Source organism: Nicotiana sylvestris, chromosome 1, assembly GCF_000393655.2.
Source record: "Nicotiana sylvestris chromosome 1, ASM39365v2, whole genome shotgun sequence".
Taxonomy (NCBI): domain Eukaryota; kingdom Viridiplantae; phylum Streptophyta; class Magnoliopsida; order Solanales; family Solanaceae; genus Nicotiana; species Nicotiana sylvestris.
Window position 1 is genome coordinate 176,908,676 of NC_091057.1, and position 17,908 is coordinate 176,926,583.

General features: G+C 35.3%; 1 protein-coding gene across 1 annotated transcript; it reads right to left on the reverse strand.

Annotated features, from left to right (window-relative positions):
* Nucleotides 1-167: 167 nt before the first annotated feature.
* Nucleotides 168-12,319, reverse strand: LOC104217957 (wax ester synthase/diacylglycerol acyltransferase 11-like). The gene is made up of 7 exons (XM_070171540.1): nucleotides 11,744-12,319; nucleotides 11,059-11,297; nucleotides 1,849-1,921; nucleotides 1,672-1,739; nucleotides 1,352-1,564; nucleotides 829-966; nucleotides 168-642 (listed from the first exon to the last, which is right to left on the reverse strand). The coding sequence occupies exons 1-7, from the start codon at nucleotides 12,243-12,245 to the stop codon at nucleotides 487-489; spliced, it is 1,389 nt and encodes a 462-aa protein (XP_070027641.1). The 5' UTR covers nucleotides 12,246-12,319; the 3' UTR covers nucleotides 168-486.
* Nucleotides 12,320-17,908: the final 5,589 nt, after the last annotated feature.

Consider the following 17,908-nt stretch of genomic DNA (forward strand, 5'->3'; position numbering starts at 1 on the left):
TCCATCTTGGTGCTTCTTTTCTATAATAATGGTTGGATCATGTCAAAAAAGCAAATAAAATTGGTTGAAAATTTTGTTTATTTGCTCAATGTTACAAGAGATGAAAGAAAATCAATGACTTTGTTGAATCAAGAAAGAAAGAACAAGAACTGGAAGGAAGAAGAAAATACTCAGAAAGAGGGTCATTAATTTATTGCTCAATAACAGCAAAAATGTGCTAGGAACTTCTATACTCAAAACTTTTTTACATGTAACTATACCTCTAAAGTCTAAATAACCCAGCTCCTTCACTTATTTCTCTCTTTACATTGACAGTGTAAAAGAATTTTTATACCACCAGGTTACCTAAAAGATAACTATACATAACTGCCCATAATAAGTAGAATTAGTGACATGAAATAAGGCAATCAACCTGCTACGATATAAATTATACTGGTAGTGTACAAATTCTTTACACTTTTAGTGTGTGAGAGTAAATATATCCTTTTAATTTTTGCAAACAACTCGTGCAGCTTCCTTCATTTCCAGTAAGGCATCTTGAAAACACTTGGCTAGGACTTTAGGGTCAGGGATGATGTCTTTAGCCACCAATATTTGCATGTCAGCCCTCCCCGCATAACTCACCATATGCATTGTGATTGCCTACATTAATATAACATGTACATTAGCTGAGCTGATAAATTTCTTCCCATCTGTCTAAGCTTTAGTTGATAGAATTACTCGATAATTTATGTTAGAGGGAGATAATATCGTGTATGCGAAATTTGGCCCAGACACCACCGTTATTCTAAAGAAAACTAGACAAGAGGCAATACATAAGAAACTTACATGGGGCAGCGCGGTAGAAGTGACTCTAACGGAGGATATGCGGTTCCCTACGAATGTGATATCCTCTTGAGGGCCAATCACATTTGAGATTGTAAAAGTTGTATTACTAATAATTCTGTAGTTGAGCAAGCTAGCTAGCTGCACACCGCAAACGTAGAACAGTAGAATAAGTAATGACAATTCGAAAATTGCAGCCATAGGTAGAGAGATTCATTAGAGGTGACAAAGTCAATATATTTTTTTTTAGTAACTCACCAAGTTTGAATGGTTGGATTATGACCCGTTTGGTAATTCGACAATCCATCAAACTTTTGAGTTAATAAAACTACAGTAGTTTTCATATTTTTTTTAAAAAAGCAAATTTTTTTTAAAAAAAGGAGGTTGGGTCATGCTGAACAAGTTGAGTTATGACTCGCTATTTGGCCAAAGCAAAGTTAATTTGGAGGGGTTCAGTATATTAATTTGAAATGTTTTGACTTTGACACAACTTGTCCATTTAAGTGGAGTCGTCTAAGAAGTGTACCTTAGGTCCGAAATAGGACATAATAATATCTCCAATTTTGTAGGAGCAAGGGCCCTCTAGTGATAATTTTTTCTTGTCAATCATTGCTTTAGCTCTTCTTACATACTGCAATGGATCACTTCCACCTTTGTGATAATAAACTGGTAACAGAAGCATGCCAAATTTGTTACCCCACCTTACTCCCGATTTGCTGTTCATCAACTGGGAAAAATCCTGAAAAATAATAATTTGAGGTTAGCAATGTTTGGTTTGAGGCGTGACATTGTACAAATGACAAATTAATTTCTTATTGCTAAATTTTGTAGTTACAAAAGTTACACCTGTAATCCAGATTGTTTTCTTAAGTTCACCATGGCAACTCCAGTGATCTGAAGCCCTTCTTGCAGAGCTGCAATTTAAATGAATTGAACCAAGTTAATTACTATTATTCTAGTGTTAAATAATTTATAGAAGGATATTAGGAGGTTAAAGTGGTGTAATAATTATGGGATTTTTACCTTTGGGAGATCGAAGATCCATGTACCTAGAGAGCCCACAAGATATGATTCCAAAGAGGACATCGTTGATAGTCTACAGTATCAAGAAAAGCATTTGCATATATCAGTACTAGTCAAAAGGTGTTTTCCTGGATTTTGTATATGCTCACGAAGGTTATATTTTTCTTGTAAACAAAAAAGAGAGTAGACAAAGGTTGTGGTTTTCTTCACTCTCTTACAACTTGTTTGGGTTGTTACCTATTGTATTATATTAAATTGTTATTTTAAATGAGCCTCTACTTTAAATATAATTTATATATACATTTTGATTGTTACTTAAATTTTATTGTATTATATTATAAATTCGTCATTACATTAACAATGAAAAGTGTTATTTTACGTAACGACCGAACCAATGTTGTATGATCGTGTCGTTATCTTATTTTTTCTCTCATCTTGTCCTTCTTTATTATTAAATAATTATCTTTTATATTTTATATTGTCTTTTTATATAATAATTTTACCCCATACCCTACTTTTTTAATTAAAAATAATATTATAAATTTATTCTTCATAATTTATATTGTTGGTACATGACATCATAAAATGAGACTACGACAAACAATACAAAATATCAAATTTATCAAAACAATACAATACAGTATCCATAAAACTAAATCTGGTCATTTAGTTGAAGATATTTTCTAATGGCGGTATCTTGTGGGGCTTGATTCTAGATGTCACTTGTCAGCATATGACTTCTCCCCTTAAACTTGACTACTTCCATAACTTGACACGCCAAACACGAAAAAGAGGGACGCATGAGCTTTGACTTGAAAATTAATGGAAAAAAATAAAGAGGAAGAGGAAATGATAACTTTCTTTGTTGATGCAACAATGATTTGATATGAAATTGAACGAAAAAGGAAAAAAGAGGAAGACGAATTGACTCCGTTCTTTGCGATAAGATCGAACTTAGAATATGAGGAATAAATTGACGACAATCTTATCAAACTTAAACAATACAAATCAAATACTGTAGCTTATATTCCAAAAAAATTATATCAACTGGTAAGAACAAACACACTCAGTGATCAATATTTTCGACAAATGTTTGTTATAAAAGATGAGATCGGGTAAAAATTGAGGAATATTTTGTATAGGAAACTTGATGTTTATCTACACACACCCCAAAAAAAAAAAAGACAAGTCAAAGGAACTCTAAGTTTCAATATATCCCCTCCATGTCACATTTTTAATCAATTTACTCTCCTTGACCGTGCATTTAACATAGTTATAATAAGTTATAATTACGTATTTTAGTTGCTTATTACACTCTAAATTACTGCACTTTCATTGAGTTTGAACTTTAATCGCTAGTGTTTTGTTGCATTAATTGTGTATTTTATGCCTTGTAGGAGTGATTCCGAGCTATATGTAAATATTACGAAATGAATTCAAGTGATTTGGAGCTTTGGAGTCTGAGTAAAAGCCCAAAGAATTAAGCCGGGATCGTGTTCGGGAATCAAAGGATAATAGTTAAGAACGAAACGGAAAATCAAGCGGGCATACCGCACATTATCTAGTAAAATGCCATAATTTTTCGCTCAGAACTCCGTTTGGGCTCCACAATATATCGTTGGAAAGCTATTTGAAAGAGCTACAACTTGCATCTTTTGCATCTGTGGAAATTTCTTGCAGCATGTCAGAATCAGCTCTCTGAACTTCCCCACAAGCACACCGCGTGGCGCGTCGCCCCATGCGGCGCGCCTGTGCAAATTTTACAGAGCCAGAGTCCTATTTCGCGTAGGAAAAAATGTTTCATCTGGGTCCGACCCTATTTGGTATAAATACATTGTAAAAACGCCATTTTGAAGACGGGGACAGACTTTTGACACACTTTAGACCTAGGGAAAGCACGGAGCCGCCGTGGAGACTAGGGATTCGACCTAAGGAGGCAAGAACACACTAGGAGCAAGGAGGAGAATTCTTCCACGAGTTTTTCACTTCCTTCTTCCTATTTCCATTATTGGTTATGAATTCTAGTATTTTAGTTATGCATACTATTATGAATAGTTAATTTGTTATCTAGGGTTTTGATGGAACCTATTGGAGGATGATTTTCCTGTTACGTTAATAAAGATTTGCCGTAGTATTTTCTCTATTTTTTCAACTACGTTATTATTGTGGTTGGTTGAAGAGATCTCAATCGACTGTGCCTATTTAGTGTGTATTACTTGGGAGAGAGTGCATATTTACGTAGTTGTTGAACAACATCACTCCTAACGTATATGAGGGATCAATACAGAGGGTTTAAAGGTGGGATTAAGGATAACGAAACATTGGGTGCGATCTGAGCGAGCCGTACTTAATGCCAGCTAGCGTAATTCGGGAGAATATGTCTAGTAAATTGTGGTAATTACTCGGGAGAGAGTTACGAAAGTCAGATTGCTCATGATCGGTAGACAAAACTTAGGCAAATTTATAGAAAACGTAGCGGAAAGTATTCCGACAATAGGGAAAATCATAACTTTAGACCTCCTTAATCTTGTCTCCAACCCTTATTATCCCTGGTTGTTAATCTACTAATTTAATTGGTTAGTTAATTAGATACAAGAATCTTAATATTTATAACATAGGAATTATTCGAGCTTGTCATTTTAGCAATATTGAATAGTTGTATCTAAACCTTAGTTCTCCATGGGATTCGACTTTGGACTTGTAAACCGGATTATATTTCCAATGACCGCTTAGTCCTTTTTATAAGGCATAGTTGGATGTGATCAAATTTTGGCGTCGTTGCACGGGAAACTAATGGTATATCTGTAGGTGTACATATTTCTAGGTTGCAAGTTTGAATTTAAATTTTTGTTTTCTTGTATTTGGTTATTTTTTGTTTATTTTTTATTTTTGACTTGAAAGACATAACATCTTGGAATTATGAAAGTTTTGATGTTGGTAATTCTACTTTTGATCCTTCTTATGCATATTGTGGAGGAAATCACCCAGGGCAAAATTATCAAAATATTTCCGAGAGCGAGTTATGTGCACCAACTCAATCTTATGTGTGGAATGTGTGTGATATGTGTGGTGGTCAAGATAGTCACTTTCATGGTTGTGCTTATATTTCTTATCTTCTCCCAATCCCTTACTTTGATGGTACTTCTTTTTCTTGTGAAGTTAATAGGAACAAAGAACCCAGGGATGATGACGTGAAAAAGATCGAGAATATGCTAAAGTGCCTTATGGAACAATATGATGTCATACAACTGCGAGTGTTGTTTCTTTCCAGCCCGTTCCATTTACCGGGGGCCCAGTTACAAAGGCAAAATGCAACTATTCACAACTTGGAGGCTCAGGTGAATCAACTAGTTGAAGCTTTTAATGCTCAATATGCCAATATTATGGATAGTACCCAGGAGCAACGTGCATTAAAGATGAAAATTGAGGTGCCAATGGAGGGGTCCAAAGTAGAACCCCAATACTCTAACCAGCTAGAATTTGAGGATGTAGATGTTGAAGAAGTATCCTAGAATCAACCAGGGACGTTGAAGATACAAATTTAGTTGACTCTAGTGTGATTAGTGCTGAGGAGGTTAAAAATCTTGAAGTTCATGTATTTGAGCGCGTTGGACCTCATTCCAAACACTTCTCTACATTATGTTCAGATAGTGAAATGAAAACTAAGCTGTATGAGCCAATGCAAGAGTCAAAGGAAGAGGTAGATGGGCCCTATATTCTGAAATTTTCAAGGCCGTCTAGGCAAAGTGACATTCCTTGGTTGAAAGCCAAAAAGTTCATAAAGTATCATTTAATTTTTGGCTCGCAACAATTTGTATCGTCCCAAGAGCATGATCATAGAGCAGAATCAAAACTTGGGATCCAATGCATAAGTTCGAAGTGGAGACAGAAAGTGATTCGCGTCGTGCCGCGACGTTAAATCAAGTGCTTGTTGGGAGACAACCCAACTTTATTGCTTTCTTTTATTTTTTTATTTTTATTTTTTATTGTATTTTTTTTGTGGGTCGATTTTTAATTTTCTAGGAACATGGAAAGCAAAGCTATTGGAAGGATGAAACAGCAAACCAGATGGTTGGAACACCCGTACGAAGGACCAGTTTTGGGAGAAGTCTGAGTACCCCATGAGCTGCTAGTGCTTCGACCTTTGGCCTACCAGGGAGTTTCTTTTACCCTCTTATTAGTTATGGTGTGCATTGGGACAATGCACAATTTTAAGTGTGGGGTGAGGAGATTGAATGGGTGACTTTCTATGCTATTTTGTGTTATTCTATGCATTGCATTTGATGTCTAGAACTTGCTCCGAGTGTTTGCAAAGCGAAATAGTAGTTTTATTCAGTCTTGGAAGTGATATAAGCGTTTCTTTGTTGAGCCATATATATATATTTTACCCGCCTAATTGTTATGTATCATAGTTAGCACATTTGGGCATGTAATCCTGTTTCTGTGGCAACCACATTACAAGCCTTACTCATTTGTCTGAATTAACCATTTATTTGACCCTTTTAACCCCTCATGAGCACTTGAATTGTTATGAACTTTGTAAAAGTTAAAGTGTGAGGTGGTTGGTTTAGCTTTTGAGGGGAACTAATGAGATAAGAAGAAAGGAGCACTGTTTTGAAAAAGTAAGAGCCACTTGAATTGGACAAGAAAGAAAAAAATAGTTGTATTGTTGCGAAAAATATTCCTTGATAAGTGGTGATTCTTGATGTAATTGTGCTTAAAGAAGTATGGGGTAATATACATTTATGTGAAGGTGGAGTTTTGATTTGACATAAGTGGGGGTTTAAATGTTAAAATGTATGTATTAAAGTGCTTAGGGAGGTGTAGTCACTCTTATATCTAAATGTATCCTACCCGTCCCTCAACCTACATTACAACCAGTTAAAGTCCTACTTGATCCTTGACTGAATAAGCTCGATTAATAGAATAGTACACTACGAGCAAGCCTATGGTGCATCTTTTGTGGCATATGAATGCCGTTTCAGAGAGTGAGTGAATTCTTTCTATCTTGAGTTCCTAATTGTTCATAACTTTTATATTGTACGGAACTACTCTCTTTTGTTGTATGAGGGCAATTGATCCATGAAGGAAAGATAATTTCAGTGATCTCTATGTTAGTGTAAGTGGGTGAGTTGTGAATAATGTGTGGTACTTGTGAGTCAATTTTTGAGGTGAAGATGTTACACTATTGTGCTTAGTTTATTTTAAATATTCTTGGTGTAATGAGTTAGAAAAGTTGTTTAAAAAGGTCGTGTCTATATAAAGTGTAGTTTGATTGCTCGAAGACGAGCAATGGTTTAAGTGTGGGGTATTGATGATCGGCTATAATTATGTATTTTAGTCGCTTATTACAAACTAAATTACTGCACTTTAAGTTTGAACTTTAATCGCTAGTGTTTTGCAATAAATATGTATTTTATGCCTTGTAGGAGTAATTCCGAGCTATGCAGATATTATGAATTGAATTCAACTGATTTGGAGATTTAAATGGGAGAACTTTAAAAAACCAAGTTTACAACCGGTCATTCAAAAATAGCCCAGTTTCAAAAGAAATAGAAATTTAGCCACTTTTCATATAAAGATAAATCTGAGCGAAAACACTGTTCAAAACCCGGAAAATACGCCCGTATATTATATTGGAGTTCCAACATAAGTATGCTTGAACTCCAACATATTATACGGGAGTTCCAGGATAACTATGCTGGAACTCCAGCATAATATGTTGGAGTTCCAGCATAAGTACACTAGAACTCCAGCATAATATACTGGAGTTCCAGCAAGTATAAATGTCCAGTATAATATACTGGAGTTTGGAACACCGGTGCTCTAGTCTCCCGTATATTATACAGGAGTCAACAAAGTATATCGGTCCAGCATAATATGCTGGAGTTCGTACACAGATGCACCGAACTCCCATATATTATGCGGGACTGGTCTCTGTTGCAGCAAAATAGTGGCTATTTTTCATTGATTTCGTAAACGGTGGCTATTTTTGAATGACCAGTCCGAAAACTGGCTATATCGTGCTATTTTGAAGATTTAAATTTTGAGTAAAAGCCCAAGGAATTAAGCCGTAATCGTGTTCGGGGATCAAAGGATGATAGTTAAGAACGAAACGGAGAATCGAGCGGGCATACTATGCATTGTCTAGTAAAATGCATATAACTTTTCGCTCAGAACTCCGTTTGGGCTCTACAATATATCGTTGGAAAGCTATTTGAAATAGCTACAACTTTTATCTTTTGCATTTTCGCGAATTCCCATTACCGCGGCGAGTGGAGCGGCGCAGGGCGCACCGTGCCTGTGGAAATTTCCTGCAGCCTGTCAGAATTAGCTTTCTGAACTTCCCCACAAGCACACTACGTGGCGTGCCGTGCCTATGGAAATTTCCTGCAGCCTGTCAGAATCAGCTCTCTGAACTTCCCCACAAGCACACCGCGTGGTGCGCCGCCCCATGCGGCGCACCTGTGCAAATTTTACAGAGCCAGAGTCCTATTTCGCGTAGGAAAAAATGTTTATTTGGGTCCGATCCTATTTGGTATAAATACATGTAAAAACGCTATTTTGAAGACGGGGACAGACTTTTGACACACTTTAGACCTAGGGAAAGCACGGAGCCGCCGTGGAGACTAGGGATTCGACCTAAGGAGGCAAGAACACACTAGGAGCAAGAAGGAGAATTCTTCCACGAGTTTTTCACTTCCTTCTTCCTATTTCCATTATTGGTTATGAATTCTAGTATTGTAGTTATGCATACTATTATGAATAGCTAATTTGTTATCTAGGGTTTTGATGGAACCTATTGGAGGATGATTTTCCTGTTACGTTAATAAAGATTTGCCGTAGTATTTTTTCTATTTGTTCAACTACGTTATTATTGTGGTTAGTTGAAGAGCTCTCAATCGACTGTGCCTATTTAGTGTGTATTACTTGGGAGAGAGTGCATATTTAGGTAGTTGTTGAACAACATCACTCCTAACGTATATGAGGGATCAATACGGAGGGTTTAAAGGTGGGATTAAGGATAAGAAAACATTGGGTGCGATCTGAGTGAGCCGTACTTAATGCCAGCTAGCGTAATTCAGGAGAATATGTCTAGTAAATTGTGGTAATTACTCGGGAGAGAGTTACGACAACCAGAGTGCTCATGATCGGTAGAGAAGACTAAGGCAAATTTATAGAAAACGTAGCGGAAAGGATTCCGACAATAGGGGAAATCATAACTCTAGACCTCCTTAATCTTGTCTCCAACCCTTAGTATCCCTAGTTGTTAATCTACTAATTTAATTGGTTAGTTATTTAGATACAAGAATCTTAATATTATAACATAGGAATTATTCGAGCTTATCTTCTTAGCAATATTGAATAGTTGTATCTAAACCTTAGTTCTATGTGGGATTCGACTCTGGACTTGTAAACGAGATTATATTTCCAACGACCACTTAATCCTTTTTATAAGGCATAGTTGGGCGTGATCACATAGTTTCTTCACAAAAACAATTATAATGGAGAGTGTTAGAAAATAGTTCAAAATTAGAACAAGTAAATCATTAGTTTTTCCTAAGATTGAAAAATCATCATTTTTTGAAATAAATAGAATAAGAATTTTTCAATAAACATAGGGACACATAAGCTAACGCACTCAACATTTCACTTCCCAAACAACCAATGATAAATAGAGAGATAATGAATGAATTAATGGCAAAATAGCCCTAAGACAAAAGCACGTATAGAGCTTTGTCACACCCTCCACGTACATTCCACAGCCACAAAATTTTGCCTTTTTATATCACCACTAATTCTAGCTAGGAATGATACGGTCTAAATTCAGACGCATCAATTACTGATTGAGTCATTAATTTCCCTAACGTGTTTTCCAACTATATAAAAGAACAACGACTAGCCAACTAATTAACTGAAAGACGAAACGTGTACCTAATTCGACCCTGGCTCATTAAACATTACCGGTCCACGATAAGTGACCAATTTACTTTTTTATTTTGGTCCAAAATAAGTGTCCATTTATATAATCAAGAAAAAATTTAAATTATTTTTTCAAAATTACCGTTATGTACGTATCCCTAAAAAGTTTTTTATTCCTCACATTAAATTATGTTGTAATATTTAATTAATGGTAGTTTAGTCATACTAATTATTTTTATCTAAAATTTAATATTTTCTTAATAAGTATGCCCAAAGTAGACTGGTAACTTATTGTGGGCGGGAGGGAATAATACGACTAATGCAATGAATAATCAAGGCTCTAAGCTTGTCCCTATAAAGGCTGATAGGACATGATTTGTAGACATGCATAATTAGACCAAAAAAAATAAATAAGGCGCTAAGTGTATAAATAGGGTAGTTAATATTTTAATCAGACTGGAGTTATAACTTATGAGAGTTTAATTTTAAGTGTGCACGATTACGAGTCCTACAAAAGGTACTGGCAATGCAAGGCCACTTGTATTCTTCCATTTTGATGGAAAGAATGATTGTATTGAACATAAATTCCCATTGACGAAAGTGGACAAAACATTTTTTTTCTTCCAAAATAGATGGAGAATAGTTCATTTGGGTATTTATTAATGTTGGCAATATTAGGGTTTTTTTTCCCAACTCAATTATGCACCTTCACTATAAATATTAATGTCCATATTTCCTTTTACATTAAAAGGCAAAATAATAAATGGACAAATATTGGGCAAGTCAGAATAGATAAGAATATATTGTCGTTGGCAATATTAACCTTTTTCAACTGCTCAATCATACCACCATATAGGACAGTCCGGTGCACTAATTTTCCGCTATGTGCGGGCTGGGGTCCGGGGAATCATGACCCCATATGTTAAAATTTAATGTCCTAATATCTGTTTCTTTAACATAAAATTTTCCAAAATGTATTACAATTTACACTCAAAAGAAAAACAATTGAGCGCATATTTATTTTTGTCCACAAGAGTACTTTCTCAACTTTATCGTTAAGGTGGATCACATACGTATTCCCTCTAGTTTCGTTAAATATATTAAATGGCTTGTCAAGTTGGAAGGTCGTTATATGAGATTGGTCACATGGTGTCTTGTCCACATATATGTGGTCGTGAACTATGAAATAACTCGAATCAATGGAATCAAATTAAAGTGTAAAAAAAAAAAGTCAATAATATTCCAATTTAATTAATGTCATAAGCATAGAGGCTAGAAGAAACTCACAGCATTAGATATGGCTTTTTTTACTGTCTTCATGTCATCAATCTTGAACTTGGCCGTCGCCAGTTTCCGCGGCCATAGCTCAACTCCAGCTCCGCCGCTTATGACTGTCTTCTTATCCTTCAGCCATAAACTCCTCAAACCAAATTCAATGACATACACCAACGTATACCATATCACCTTCATCAATTTTTTTAAGCTCAATCTCCTATGATTGCTTGACGAAGTAGAAGTCCCTATACCTGTTATAGACATAATTAAATAAATAAATATACATTATGTCAAAAGATTAAATTTTTAAATAAGATGACCATACAATATTCAAGATGGTATCAGAACAGAACTACAAAGTTCTCAGTTTTGAATCTTACTTCCCATTATAAAAAAATAAAATCATACAGTTGACCCAAAAGAGAAAGAATCAGATTCGCGTGTATGAGCAGTATTGAGGAGATGATTAAGTAAAGTAAGAGGTTATTTGGATTGACTTTTAATATGGTCAAATCAAATTTTAAGCTCTTTTTAGTTTTTTTTTAGTGTTTGGCGAACTTAAAAAGTACTAGCAAAGTAAAAAATTATTTAAAATAAATTAAAAATTATTTAAAACAAGCCAAAAGCAATTTGACAACCCTAATTTATTTCTATGGTTTAAACTTTTAAATAAGATAGTAACTGTTAAACAAGATACCTTGACTAGTCAGTCGCTGATTAGGATCATCGGCTCTGCGGCAACAAGACAAGAACATGGACATAAGTGAAATACCATCACCAAGAGCATGATGAAGTCTCAAAACAGCACATTTATGGGCTAGGAGAAGGTGAAATTCCCATAAGGGCTTGGTTACACTTAACGGCGTCGAAACAGAGAGATCTGCTAAGTATTCGTTAATGGCATCTTCATCGGAAATTGAAGGATCATCGGTTAGAGGTTCACGGCGAATAATGAAGTGGTCATCAACGTTGACTTCAGTTTTACGCCAGCGTTCCCGACCACACGAGTCTTTGACCATGATGCTGGAGAATCTTGGATGTTTTACCAATATGGAATTGCTTATCTCCAATTTGACAGCGTCAACGTCGAATGGATCGTCGACTGCAATGGCACAGTTGATAACTTGGTCCATTTCCGGCTGGACGAATAGCCGGCCGGCCGGCGTCAAAGGCTCGTCTCTGTCGATCGTCATGGTCATAGGGAAATAGACACAACTGCCAAAGTTCAGGAGGAAGTTTCTTTAAATAGGAATACCTTGCACTGACACCAAATCAAAAATTCTTTTGCGGTAAACCCAACTAATTCAAAATTTGGGTTTTTTTTAAACTTTTAGCACTCCCAAAAAATTATTTATATTTATTGTCGAAAAAATATATAAAATTTGTATATCTTTGTATATAACATACAAAATGTATATATATACACAAAAGAAATATATATTTTTTTGCCATTATTTTGAGAATAGTTATACAGTATCATTTTTTCTCAAATTTTCGTGGCAGAAAGGTTTTTTTTTTTCTTTTCGCAAAGTCTGAGAAAGTTCTTTATTGGAAATTTAGGGTTTTTATTAAGTAGGATTTTATTCTCACGCTCGAAGATAAATTTTTTGGTTAAATGTGAAAGAAACTTTATCAATCCACCATACTACTTATTAATGCACTAGCAGAATTAATTTATCTAACTTGCATAAGTAAGCATAACTTATAACTAAATAATAAAAGTCTATATGCAGACACACATGTAGTTATTTGTTTTAGTACAAATATTGGGGAATATTGTTTTGTCTGTTTGGAAGTGTGGTTGCTGGGTTTTGACAAATAATTGAATGTCATAATAGGTTATCAACTGTATTACATGAGCTTGTGACTCGCCAACTCTGAAATTATTTATTTATTTATTTATTATTATTCTTATTATTATTATCAGCCACATGTGACGTTCTACTTTACTATTATACGGTATTCCAAGAATATATCTACTTTCACGAAATTGAGAAGCTATTTCCACAGTCGTTACTTTGTGCTTATTATTCTAAAGTATATCAAGATAAGATTCAAATTTTCAAAAAATTGATTTTATCTTCTAAACCAGTTTAATTGTATTTAATTCAAATGAAACGATCTAAAAATCACAAAGGGTAGAATACTATTTAAATATTACTAGGAGCTATGTAATTTTTTTTCCTGGCTTGGAGATATGTATATTACAGTGGCGCTTTATTGGCCATAATATTTGGTGTACCAACATTCACTAGTTTACTTTTGGTGGGGGAACCAATTTCCTCCCTTAGTTTTCACAAAAGCGGCTTGTATCACCGAATTTTGTGTCTCTACAATTTTTTTGTTTTCTTAGTTCAGAGGATCTTTCTTTTTGTTTGAAAAAAAAAAAATTGTTGGGTCCACTTGGTTATTTCTTTTCATGATCTGTCTAGAAGATTGTGACGGATATATTATTTTCCTTTATTTCGGGGAACTATTGTTGACCATGTATTTTGTTTGAATGATATTCGTAAATGCCAGATTTGTCAAGTCATGTTATCAGCTGCTACTATGTGCGCGCGTTTTGCTCATTTATGAATTAAGCCGCCTATTGAGAAAAATGAGTGCTAATGATACTGTTTGGTGGCATTTTTTTTTAAAAATAAATTATTTTGCATAGGGAAATTGTTTATTTTGACTGGAGGAAATAGAAAGCTTCAACCGTTGATTGAATTAAATAAATCACATATATGAATGATTTGCATCTCTATCCAAGACCAATTAATCACTAGCGAAGACCAGCAATCCAGAACTAAGTGCTTATTGGATTTTAAGTAATTTTATAGTTTTTGTGGTGTTTGACAATGATAAATTGCTTAAAAACACTTACTTTTAGGCATGAAAAGTACAAAAAATAAACCATAAGCCAAAAGTAGGGGTGTACAAAGGAAACCGACAAACTACATCAACCCGATAATCCGAGTCAAACCGAGAAAAAAAATCCGACGATGGTTTGGTTTGATTTGGTTTTGTGTTGGAAAAAGAAACCCGGTCATAATTGGTTTGGTTTGGTTTTAACTAAAGAAAGTCAAACCGAAACCAAACCAATCCGACATTATATATATAGAAATTTTAGTTATATTTAATATATAAATATACTAATTGTGATGTAATTTATAAATATTTCTTCAAAATTTTCATAACTTTATCTTTTAAGGTATTATTTCAAGGTTGAACTTAGAACTTTTGAATGTTCCAACAAGTTTTATAGCCATTAACATTAGTAAATTAAATAATGCTAACAAAAGCCCAAACCAAAATCAAATCAATACTAATGCTAACAAAAGACATTCAATTCAATACTACGAACGAGAATGTATTGAATATCTATTTTTTGTTTTGCAATAATTTAGATAAAAATGCATAACCTATTTTTATTTTTTCTTTATCATTTAGTCATGTAATCAATACTCTCTTATTAGTCTACTTATTTTAGCATGAGTGCATGACTTAGTACTTTTAGATTATGTTTATTTTTATTATGACTTTTAATTAGCAATATTTATATTACATAATTTTATTGTCTTTATTGTTGAATATTTTAGAATAATACCATGACACATCTCATATTTTGTATTATTTTCTTGGAAAATGCTTTATATAGTTGTATCTTACTAGGATTAAAGAAATATTTTGAGCACAATTTATATGTTTTGTTCTATGATGATTTACCGGAAAAAAATCCGAAAAAACCCGAATAACCCGAAAACCCGAGAAAACCGAGAGCGAAAAACCCGAGTTTTATTGGTTTGGTTTGGTCTTTAGATTTAATAACCCGACACAAATGGTTTGGTTTGGTTATTGTAAAATCCGAACCAACCCAACCTATGTACACCCCTAGCCAAAAGTTAGGAGGATGTTTGTATTGGCTTTTAAGCTGGTCAGATCAACTTTTACGCTCTTTTTAGTTTTTTCAGTATTGGACAAAAGTCAAAAAGTACTTAAAATAAGTTAACAACTGCTTAAAATAAGTCAAAAGTAATAAACTGGGCAACCTCAACTTATTACTTTTTGGCGTAAAAGTTATTTTTGTTGAAAATTCACTTTTTTAAGCCTATACCGACTTATGACTTTTATCTTTTAACTTATAAGCTACTTTTTAAAAGTCAATTCAAACACCGTCTTAGCTTATTCTGTAAACCAATTACTAAAATTTGATCCAATCTAGCAGTTGAGAAAATGTACCAAAGAAAAAAGAACAGATAGAGATTAATTTAGATCACTTTAAGATTGTTTGTGAATATTCGGATACACTATTATTTGACCAAAAAAATATAAACTTTCGGTTAAACTATTAAATTTTATGTAATCAGGGGTTAAACTTTGTTAGTAACAATATCTCTAGATATAAAACTTGACAGTATGGATAACATAAGATAAAGTCAGTGGGAGATTGAAACTATGCACATTTAATATTCCAAAAGATATGAGCAATAATGGAGGAGTAACTAGCAATAAATGGTAGTTATGAAAAATAAGGAGAATGATTCACCCAATAATGAACGAGATAGATGATTATTCTTCCTGACAATGATAAATGACAGACGAATCCTAGAATGTTGGAACTATTCTCGGATCCGATGGAAAAGTGTGGAATAATGCGTTTGAGAATATTAATGAAAAGGTAAAATTTGTATCTTTGCTAGGGAGAGAGAATCTTCTTTTCAAGAAGTGTTCTTGTCAAGTGAATATTACATGCCTTACACCATTGTCTCTTTTTCTATTTATATGAGACATATCCCTAACAAACCCTAATAGTACAAATGTAGAGAATATTCAATAGAATATTCTCTTTAATAGCCGTTATTGTTCTTTCCTTAGTGCTCGACCTCGGTCATTGTTGACAGCCCGACCGCAAATCTCACTGATTCCTAGTCGACCTCGACTGACCCTTTCCTTAACGCCGCTTTACACTAAATTTCCTTAGGGCAGATTTTGGCATATACAGTTCCCTCTACTTATTGAGGCCGACCCCGGACAACCTTGATGAGCGGACCCTGTTTGTCGTGGTCTGGAAATTTGGACGAGCAAGTCGGGTAGTGGCGTTTCGGACGAGGTGACAATGTGACCTTTCATGAGCTGCAACCTTTGGGGTCACATCGATTCAATATGACGTCATGACATCATGTGTCATTATGACACATTTTCCCGATGCCTTACGTCTTTTCCCGTGCCTCTGCCATTTCGATTCTTGCGCTGGGTAATGATAGTTTGATTTCTCGATCCTGATATTTGAACTCTTATAAATAGAGATATGAAACCATTCGTTTATATTTAGCACTCCTAATATCAAACCTCTATGTCTCCTTCTCCATTCTACATATAGAGTTCTTGTGTTATCTTTGCTTCACTTTTGTGTATCTGCTTTCCCTCATTCTGGTGATACCAGCTGCTTACAACCCTTCTGCACTTGCATCATCCTCTCTAAAAAATAGTTAACGCATCCTCTGGTTCTGGTATGGCAACTGACCCTATCCCTTTGCCGGTGCATATGCCTCCTCAAGATAATAATGCTTATGTTGCCATTGAAATTTCCTACGGTGGATGAGATAATCCCTCGTAGTGAAACAGTTAGGTCTGACTTTTCAAAGGCTCTTGAGGACTACCTTAAGATCTTGGAGTCAGCGATAAAAGAGGCCGATCTCGCTGAGCTTAGAGAAAAGTTTAAAATTCCTACCTATATCGATCTGATTCCAGCAGAGCGCGATATGGAGAAATATACCCCCTCAAGTATTGCGCTTTCTATTCTACGTCGGATATTCATTTCCTATTCTTCCATTGGTAGAGGAATTCGGCCGTTATTACGGCGTTTGCCCGACCCAACTTTCTCCATACATCTAGAAGCTTATCTGTATGCTTACGAAATATATGTAGTTGGCCAGGGTCGGGGTATCATTTTGCCACCTGATGTATTTCTTCGCCCCCAATTTCCATAGGGGGATGATGTTGCACCTTCGCCACTGAGGAAGTAAATGTTTGGTGGTGAAGATGGACGATAAGGCAAATTGTCAGTTTTTGCTCAACTACTTTTTTGTCAAATCGAGGACATGGTGGCCAATGTGAGTAGGTTCCCTGAGGCTTGGAATTATGCCTGTAAGTATCTCTTTCTTTTCTCCTTATTAAGCATTTGTTTTTCCAGTTTTAGTCGTGTTTCGACATTTTGTTCCTTTTTTATGCAGTCGAGACCGCGCCTCCTCCTTTGGTCAAGGACATTAATGACAGGGTTTGCCAGATTTTGCCTCACACAGTGAGGATTTGTGAATAGCCGGCCTTTCTCAAGAGGTTCGAGCCTGCGTCTTCCATGATCGGTGAGTTCATATATTTTATCTATACTGTTTTTGACCTCATGGTTGCTTGCTCGTTATAGTTTGGTATAAGAGGTGAATCTTTTAGTATTTCTTTTTCAGCCCGAGGATCTTCGAGGAGATCGAAGGCTCCTCCTCCTGCATTTCGTAAGAGTACGACCGCTTCTTTAGAGTCTATTCCTGTTGTGACTGCGGCCAGGCCTACCCGGTTGTCTGCTTCTATTCCTTCTTCTGCCGCGGCTAGGTCTTCCCGGTCGTTGACGGCATCTGCAGCAAAACTTCCACCTTTACCCTTGCGTCACTAATAGACGAAGATGAGGAGTCATCGCCGATCGATGAGAGTTTAATTTCCCGCAAAAGGAAATTGGTGGACGTCGAAGATGGGACCGTCCGGGCCGTGGATTCAGTAAAGGGTGATCATGAAACGGTGACCGTAGTGCTTGAAGATGATGAGTTGCCATTTGAGATCCCTCCATAAACTGAGGCCACAGAGGGTGCATCCCTTTATGATGGCCGAG

What these genes read in the sequence shown, in the direction of transcription:
- LOC104217957 (XM_070171540.1), bottom strand. Translation starts at nt 12,245, where the DNA reads ATGACCATGACGATCGACAGAGACGAGCCTTTGACGCCGGCCGGCCGG. An exon ending in GGATCTTCGATCTCCCAAAG is followed by an intron (nt 1,740 to 1,848) that starts GTAAAAATCCCA and finishes TTTAAATTGCAG; the next exon opens with CTCTGCAAGAAGGGCTTCAG. An exon ending in TGTCCTATTTCGGACCTAAG is followed by an intron (nt 967 to 1,351) that starts GTACACTTCTTA and finishes TGCGGTGTGCAG; the next exon opens with CTAGCTAGCTTGCTCAACTA.